Source organism: Sinocyclocheilus anshuiensis, unplaced genomic scaffold (assembly GCF_001515605.1).
Source record: "Sinocyclocheilus anshuiensis isolate Anshui unplaced genomic scaffold, SAMN03320099.WGS_v1.1 scaffold587, whole genome shotgun sequence".
Taxonomy (NCBI): Eukaryota; Metazoa; Chordata; class Actinopteri; order Cypriniformes; family Cyprinidae; genus Sinocyclocheilus; species Sinocyclocheilus anshuiensis.
The window spans coordinates 384,791-393,451 of NW_015552579.1; the positions used below are offsets into that span (position 1 = coordinate 384,791).

At 36.1% G+C, this 8,661-nt stretch overlaps 1 protein-coding gene across 16 annotated transcripts in view; it reads right to left on the bottom strand.

Moving 5' to 3' along the window:
• Window positions 1–1,608: 1,608 nt before the first annotated feature.
• The window catches only part of LOC107665233 (calpastatin-like), a 34,359-nt gene continuing 27,306 nt past the window's right edge, over window positions 1,609–8,661 (bottom strand). For 7 of the 16 annotated variants that reach the window (XM_016456028.1, XM_016456027.1, XM_016456026.1 and 4 more), the window contains 19 exons: window positions 8,423–8,506; window positions 7,966–8,040; window positions 7,565–7,678; window positions 7,313–7,420; window positions 7,111–7,227; window positions 6,777–6,923; window positions 6,379–6,453; window positions 6,202–6,255; window positions 5,951–6,037; window positions 5,723–5,839; window positions 5,490–5,594; window positions 5,094–5,210; window positions 4,900–5,004; window positions 4,419–4,511; window positions 4,268–4,309; window positions 3,993–4,118; window positions 3,803–3,886; window positions 3,086–3,191; window positions 1,609–2,791 (listed from right to left, as the gene is read on the bottom strand). In XM_016456028.1, the coding sequence (XP_016311514.1) occupies window positions 3,093–3,191; window positions 3,803–3,886; window positions 3,993–4,118; window positions 4,268–4,309; window positions 4,419–4,511; window positions 4,900–5,004; window positions 5,094–5,210; window positions 5,490–5,594; window positions 5,723–5,839; window positions 5,951–6,037; window positions 6,202–6,255; window positions 6,379–6,453; window positions 6,777–6,923; window positions 7,111–7,227; window positions 7,313–7,420; window positions 7,565–7,678; window positions 7,966–8,040; window positions 8,423–8,506 (1,749 nt within the window). In that variant the 3' untranslated portion in view covers window positions 1,609–2,791; window positions 3,086–3,092. Of the gene's footprint in view, window positions 2,792–3,085; window positions 3,192–3,569; window positions 3,603–3,802; window positions 3,887–3,992; window positions 4,119–4,267; window positions 4,310–4,418; window positions 4,512–4,899; window positions 5,005–5,093; window positions 5,211–5,489; window positions 5,595–5,722; window positions 5,840–5,950; window positions 6,038–6,201; window positions 6,256–6,378; window positions 6,454–6,776; window positions 6,924–7,110; window positions 7,228–7,312; window positions 7,421–7,564; window positions 7,679–7,965; window positions 8,041–8,422; window positions 8,507–8,661 lie in introns of all 16 variants that reach the window. The other 9 variants (XM_016456023.1, XM_016456016.1, XM_016456024.1 and 6 more) reach the window with 4 other exon arrangements.

Genomic DNA, 8,661 nt, shown 5'->3' on the forward strand with positions numbered 1-8,661 from the left:
CATACATCAATGGAAAGCTTATTTATTCAACTTTCAGATGATGTATAAATCTCAATTTTGAAAAATTTACACTTAAGACTGGTTTTGTGGTCCAGGGTCACATATATGCATATAGTTTAATCATATGCATATATTTCCAATTTACTCTTATGTTCATAGAATCTGCTTTCATTACTGTTGGATGTATTAAGTTTTGGAAATCTTATTTTTTCTCAGTTTTGCTAAATATTTTATTTAAAAAATGTAATTTATTTAAAAGAATGTATGTGTCACGTTGCATAACTGTAATCGGTTTAAAAGATAAATCTGCCATCTGCTGGCTGTCAGTGATATGAAGAACATCAGATCAGTCTCATAGATTATTGTGCTGAGATACTAAGTTTACAGAACGAATTGCATTCCTTTTGCTGTCTATTTCTACATTCATTTGTAACTAAAATTCAGTTGCAAAGAAACAAAATATGAAGTAATCATACCATATACCCATATCAGTGATGTAAAGAATTTCAAATTAAGGTCTTGAATACTTATCACTAAAATTTTGATTTGTAAATAACCCAAAGTTGGTTTGTGGCAGAGCAGACTCTCAGAGGTTTGTAAACGCAAACAAGGTGCTCAAACAATGCAGACTGTCTGTCAATAAATATGAACATGTACAGCCATGTGCTTGTGTTTCAGCCGACAGGTCACTGAATGGGATTTGTACCGTAGTTTGAGTTTGTGTTTCTCTCTGCTGCTGTTCAGGAACTAAACATGCTACATAAGTACTACATGCTAAACATACTACTAAACATACTGCATAATATCTGAAAAAATGTGAAAGTCTTATGATCTAGTGAAAGATCTAGCGATACTTCTAGCTCTCTGTGACCTGAAAATGAATGTTCAGCGTCCACATAGTGCTCAGCAAAATACGGATTCTTACTTTTGGTTTGCTTTGGGAATCAGTTTGTCGGCCAGCTCGACCTGATCTTGTATTAGGACTTTAGAGTGGTATTTATTTTCTGTTTGTGGTATATTGTGATTTTGTGATTGTGATGTAACATTTTTTTTCATCCTTTCAGTAGTTTTGTTCCTGTTCTTGTAGAGGAACTGAGTGTCTGTGTGCTGACATTTGAATAAAATGCATCAAATATGCATTATATTTTGTACTAGGCTATTTTGTCCCTCATCTATGGGGAGCAACATTTTCTTGTTTATAGTATTATACTGCATGTACATTTATGGTAAATATGTAAGATATGAAAGTGTAAATAAAGGACAGATCGTTTAGTCATATGAATAGACCAAATACAATGACTCAAAATTAGCTTAAAGTAGGTTTTGAGTTTTTTTTTTTACTTTAATTTATGTAAAATAATCAAATTTAGCCTTAACATACATTAGCCTAATCCCAGCATATAAACGCCATGGAAATTATGATACAGCACAGAAATGATTATTTATACTTGGATTATTGGTATGTGTAATTTTGATAGCTTAATCTCACAATACATAGAGATAGACTAATCAGTTCTAATGGTCTGAATTTAATAAATAGTTTATGAACTAGGCCTACTATCATTCTCTGTAAACACACACCCAAAATATAATATACTTGTGCCCCTATCATCATTACACCTTTATTTGAATAAAGATTTTAAGAACAGAACATTCCAAACTAACAAAACAAGTTGTTTTATATTTTAAGTAAAAATCCCTTCTTGAAAATACCGTCCTGTCACAATGACTAGTACACAACATCTTAGAACGCTCTAGGATCTGAATCTGTTCAACATTTCATGACACTGTTGGGTTTAAAGGTCATATTTAGGATTCTATCATCAGCTATGAAAGCTATTAGAAGATTTTAAAGCATCAAACAGTGAGCCCTGATGATAAGCAAAACAGCAACGTTGTGGTTGCCCTTAAACAAGTGAATTAAAGTGAAAGATCCTGACTTTGCCCACCACATATAATGTAACACCTGTCAATTTACTAGTGGTTCTGAAAATACATTTAAAACCTTGAGCTTAAGCTAAAAAATTCTCATTTCACCTCCAAAATCAAGTGGAAAACATTTTAAGAGTGCAACATGTGCAACACAAGCTGTTCGATTATTTTCCAAGGCTTTTGTGATAAATGGGCATATGGGGCGTTTAGTGTTAGCAATATTATTTTACAGTTATTTTCGAGAGCATCCTTGTAAGTGCACTTCAGGAAACAAACTACAAAGAAAAACACCTCCCATATAAACCTTTTTTGACTAGTATCATTATACAGACATTCAACAGCATTCAAAAAGACATCATCACGGTCATCTACGGCAACGATGTAAACGATGAATTCATAACCTACGGCATCTCTGTACACTAGTGTCTCAATAGATCCTCAAACTGCAACAGACTGTCATCTCTGTGAACAGGAAAACTGTAGCCAGAACCCCAGTAAAGAGGGGAAAAAAAATTGTATATGGCATAATTTTTTTTTTTAACTGTGGAAAAAATTATATCACAACGACACACCAAAATAAATGACTGAAAAAACAGAACAATACATGCGCTTGATGTAAACATCCTTTCCGTATATACATGTTCTATCATTCACAAGGAGATAAAAGATTGTTATATTTATTGCTTGGCTTTAGGAGAAAAGAAGAGGAAGGGGGACTCTGAAAATACATGTTTAAGTGTCTGTGTGCAGTTATAATTTTTTTTTGTTTCATTCCATGTCCACCATAAAATATATTTCTAGACTGAGAAGCTCCCTTTAATGGTTGCTTGTATTAGGGATGAGGAGACACACCATAAATCTGAAAAACAAATACATGGGTAAACATAATATTATATATATATATATATATATATACACACGTTTTTGGAAACTGTGACACTTCCCACTTTTTTCCCCCAGAATTTCTTGATGAATAGAAACTTCAAAAGAACAGCGTTTAGTTGAAATACAAATCTTTTGTAACATTATAAATGACTTTCTGATTCATTTCTTTCATCTTTTCTTTAATCGTACTGACCCTGAACCTTTACACGGTAGTATAAACAAATAAAAACCTAAATTAAAATTCAAAGAGGTTTGTACATATACTGACGTGTGATCTATCTGTTTCCGCTCTTTGTGGAAGATGAAGGCACCACATCTGAGCTCAGTTTACCGGGCTGCTTCTCTGTGGCTGATGAATCTTCTACTGACTGTTTCTGGGACACAAAATCAGAATTTTAAATATGCAAACCAAGTATACAATCATTTCATGCAAGCATGTGGTTGAGAATTAGGAAAGTTGCTTTGTAGCAGAGCACCACCATGTGGACACTAGGAGTAATAATGAATTCAGTATGCTGTAAATGCAAAGCGTTTGAGTAACAGACCAGCCACAGTGCTTAAACAACGCAAACTGTCCCCCAGGTTTTCAGCGAATAAGAACATACACAGCCATGTGTTTGTGCTTCAGCCGATGGAATGGTGACTGAATGGGATTTTCCGTTTGAGTTAGTGTTTCTCCATGCTGCCGTTCATGAGCCAAATCTACAGTATAAGAACCAAATTCATGCATTTCATTTCCAAATACAACCTAACTTTGGTTTAGACTTTGGTTTTGCAGCCTTTCCCTGTAATCAAGATAGAGACCCCAGATATAAACTGGTTTGAACCAGTATGAAGGGTCTGGGGGGAAAAACCTGCTGCTCTTTCAGAATCGGCATGCACAGTTTTATCCTACTTTTTATTATCTCCCTTGTCTTTTTATTCAAATATTAGACTTCACAAGAATAATATGAAAACAAATGTGAAAGTCAAATGTGGTTTTTACCTTTGGTTTGCTGTCTTTGGCTTTGGGGTCTGTCAGGTTGGGAATCACTTTTTCCGCCAGCTCGTCGAAAACTGGACCTGATGCCTGTTAACAAAGACAAATAAAAAAATATAACACAGAATTTGTGTAAAGAACTTTGAAGAAGAAAGAATAAAGAGGGATGTTACTTTGGCAGGTTTGTTTGTGGTACCTTAAATGTTGGCGGTTGTGGTTCAGGGGTGAAGCATTGGGCGTCAGGTGCTGAGGGCTTCACGGGCGGTACTACAGAAAAATCACTAGACAGCATGTCAAGGGCTGCTGTGTCATCGATTGATGTCTGCGAAATGGACAGAGACAGTCAAATGTCTACAATGATTCTTAATGATCAAAATTATAGAAATGCTGTTTTTTTGTTTATTGAAGTTATGAATACTTCTTATAATGGTACATATAAATCTGTATTAAATAATCTTTCTCATAAAGTACCGGCTTTGGTTTGACGTCTTTCTGCTTTGCTGCTTCAAATGCCTGCGGTGAAGACCGAAGAATAAGTGTAAAATTTTTCAAATCTTTTGTTTTAAATTGTCTATAAATGAAATCCACTGGTATGGAAACATGATGGAGAAAGGAAAGTCACCTTGCGGTCTTCCTCTTTGAACCGATGATCTGGTGGAAGGGAGTCGTCTCTCTCACCTGGTTTATTCACTCTCTCCTCAACTATATTCTTTTCCTGTGGTGGGAAAAGAAGTGCTGAGAACTTCAGGATATAGTACTGTCATAATTTATCTTGCATGACCATTTTTCACCTTTCCTTCAAATAGAGTTAAATTGATTTTGCTGCTGTACCTTTAAGCAGCGTATGTAAATATTTGCATGTAAAATGAGCATCTTTGCCAAACAAACAATTAGGAACCTTGATTAAAATGAACTTCAGCCAGTTTTTCCTAATATTGGAATACTTTGTAAGGATATGCAGAGTGGCAGGCACCACACAATGGCAGGAAGCACAAGGTTTAGTGGTTCTTCTCACATTTTACTCATTAATAAGGTGTTTTTCCAGCTTCATTTCAATCAATGGTCAAAATATGGTTACTAAGGGTTAGTAAAACGAGTGTTACCTTAACAACGTCTTTAGGCGGGACGGGGGCAGGCTCAGGGGCTGCTTTAAAGTCTGCTAGAGTGTCTGAGAGGGCATCCAAAGCTGATGAGGTACCGTCTGACAACTTCAACAAACAGTACAAGAGAAAGTCAGTATAGAAGCAAAGTGAGAAAATGTATATTGTGTGTAAATATGGATAAATTAGACATTTACCTGTCTGCCAGCGTGTGGGGGGCCAGAGACGGCAGACTGAACTTTAGATGCAGAAGAAGGAGCGACAAAATCACCTGCAAGAGCATCTAAAGCCAAATCTGAAGCAGAATCTGAAGGCTAAAAAAAAAACAATTATTAAGCAGCACAACTGTTTTCAAAATTGATAATTAAAAAAAAAAGGTTTCTTCAGCACCAAATGAGCACATTAGAATTTTAAAACAAATTAAAACATTTTAAATTGCAATAATATTTCACAAAAATAAAATCTTAACCCCAAATTTTTGCACAGTAGTGTACAGACATTTAATCTCATTGCTGTCTTGGATAAACAACTGGGATATAAAATAGATTTGACTTGTGATTATTGTTTCCTATTTGGACATCCATGAATCTCACCATAGCGGGAGACTTAGAGGGAGGACAAACGGGGGTCTTGCCAGCCGAAGGGGGTATAAAATCACCAGACAGAATATCCAGAGCTTCAATAGTGTCTAAGGAGGGCTGGGACACAAGAAACATCCACCAATCAAATCACAGGATCCATCAGCAGTGACCAATCATGACACACATCCATGAGACTTTCTTAATGACGATCAGTGTCATGTTATGCTATGTGACAGCGTTATCACCTCTTTCTTAGGTGAAGGATATTTCTTGAGCTCTTCCTCTGAGAATCTGTAACCTGGTGGGAGCGTGTCTTCTCTCTCTCCAACACGAACTCCCTTCTTTGATGTCAAATCCTTCTCCTGTTCAAAAAACATTCAATTATTTTAAAAAAACATCAAGAAATGTAGCAATGACACCTATGCCACATTTACATTTGTAAACCAAAAACATAAGTAGTATAAAATTATTACATGAACGATGTCCCCAGGTTTGAGTTCAGCTTCTTTTTTGGGTGGCTCTGGTGCACCCAGTGTGTCGCCCAGAGCACTGAGAGCGTCCTACACATATGAGAGAGCAGGACAGAAATAGAGCGATAATAAAACTCTGTAGGGTCCAAAAAGATGTTCTAACACAATAAATACCACTGATATGCTTAACATGACCAATTTCATATATTTTTGTGACTTATGTGAATACAATTTTTGTCTAGTATTTGCAATACCTCATCGTTCTGTGGTGTTTGCAGAGGGCCAGTTTTAAGAGCCCCCGAAGAAACCTACAGCATACAAGAATTAGAATGGAATAGAATAGAAAAATCATCTTCTGAGTGAAAACAAATACAGGAAATACTGGACTGAGTGCAATAATAGCAAAGATATGAATCGAGCAATAAACTGACCTTAGGCACTGACTGTGCAGGAGCCACAAAATCACCTGCCAAAGCATCCAGTGCTGATAATTCATCCACTTTAGGCTAAAAGAAGATCAGAAAGACAGAAAGCATCTTAATCTGTTCAAGAGAAACATTAACACAAAATTATCTGCATTATTACTTGGTTAATCTTTGCATTCTGTTTTAAATATATTTCCGTCATGTATGTTATACTGTACTATTGATCATTTTCCCAAATGTCTTTCGTATCGGTCACGTTTTTATCCCATAATAAAGCAATTTCAAATCAAATCAATATTTCATGTCCAGTTATTCATTTGGTAAGTAGCCAAAAGTTATATAATGTACAGTCAGCCAGTCATTATCTCAAAATAAACACAGTAAGGCCTCCACGACTGTCCTACCTTGGGAACATCTTTACATTTCTCAGGAAAATGATTATAAATTATTACCTGTGCAGGAGGAACAGGGGCCTTAACAACAGGGGCTGCCGCGGGCTCCGTGAAACCTCCAGAAAGAAAGTCCAGTGCATCGTCTGTGTTCAGTGAGGGCTGAGAGAGACATCCACCGATCAGAACACAGCATCCAGTGACAGCAGCATCACAACACACCATTATTAAAACTCATTTCTGCTCACATAAGTTAACATTCTCAATAGATGTAAAGTATTGAATAAGAATTAACACTAATAGAAGACAATAATTTGAAATTTTTAGTATATTGTATTCAGTGTCTGACCTCTTTCTCAGGAGGAGGATATTTCATGAGCTCTTCCTCTGAGAATCTATAATCTGGTGGGAGTGTGTCTTCTCTCTCCCCGACGCGAACACCCTTCTCTGATGTCCATTTCTTCTCCTGCTCAAAAACATGTAAATGATTAAAAAACATAGAAAACTATAATCTAATATAAGAATTATGAAAGAATAAACAGAAGTGTTACATCAACTATCTGCCCAGGCTTGAGTTCAGGTAATTTTTTGGGTGGTTCTGGAGCACCCAGTGTATCACCCAAAGCGCTGAGAGCGTCCAGCGACATGGAGCTGTCCGTCTGGAAGAGGAAGAGAAAATGGACACAATTTCAATTTATTTAGAATTAAAATATGTTGACTCATCTAAAATATTAAATCCTTAAAATATGTAAAGAATATTATTTCATTCAAATATCAAGTTGAAAACGTTTTTTTTTATTGACCTGATCTGTCTTTGGTTTAGTGGGTTGTGCAGGGGTCTCGATCCTGGCTTTCTTGTCAGCTGGTGGAGCAGGTGATTTGGTTCCAGCAGCAGGCTGAGATGACGGTTGTTTCTGCTTAAGATGAGAGAGACACGTTTCGTTTTGGAAAGGGTTAAATAATGTCGCAGTGTTTTAAAGGGGTCATATGATGCTTTTTTAAAGATCATTATTTGGTGTATTTGGTGTAACAGAATATGTGGGGGGTGGCAGAGTCTTAACTTTGATAAAGAATATCTCTTTGGTTTTGAGACTTTAATCTTTGCAACTTCAGGGATCTTATCTATGCACAATCAGCTTGTAACACTCCAAAGAGAAAGGAAAACTTGAAATCGCATCATATGACCCCTTTAAAATGCTGTTACCTGATAGGGTGGAGGGGGAGCAAAGTTGGAGATGCCCGCCGAACGAACATCGACTGCTCCTACTGTTTCAGTTTTCTGAAAAACAGTGAATAAATATCATACAAAGAAACAAAACTTTGCATTAAGTCAAGACTATGCATATACAACTAAACAGTCCAATATGTTTTAAGCCAGAGGCCGCTAAAGGGGTATGCAGAAAATATTTGTTATTTAAATTGTCAACTTATTTTTATAATAATTTTAATAACTATATAACATTTATGTTAAGAAATATATATATTTTCCATATACACATATTTATGAATTTTTTTAATGAGAATAAGTGGGCCTTTATACATGGAATAAAAAAAATTAAATAAAATTTGACTGTAAAGGGATCATTATAATTGGGGGTCTGTGCATTTTGAAAAACCCTGACTTAAGCAAATAGATAGCAAACTGCTGTCGAGATACTCACCTCATCTGTCTTCTTGGGAGCAGCTGGAGCTGAAGACACAAACCCTGCTGAGAGGGAGTCCATCGCCTCGTCTGTGCTTATAGGCTTTCAGAAAACATTAAACAATCACACCTTAATGAAATTAATGATATAAAATAGTGCAGTGGTTCCCAACACTGGTCCTGGAGGCACCCCAAAACTGCACGTTTTGCATGTCTCCTTAATCAAACACCCGATTCTGGTGATCAGATCATTATTAG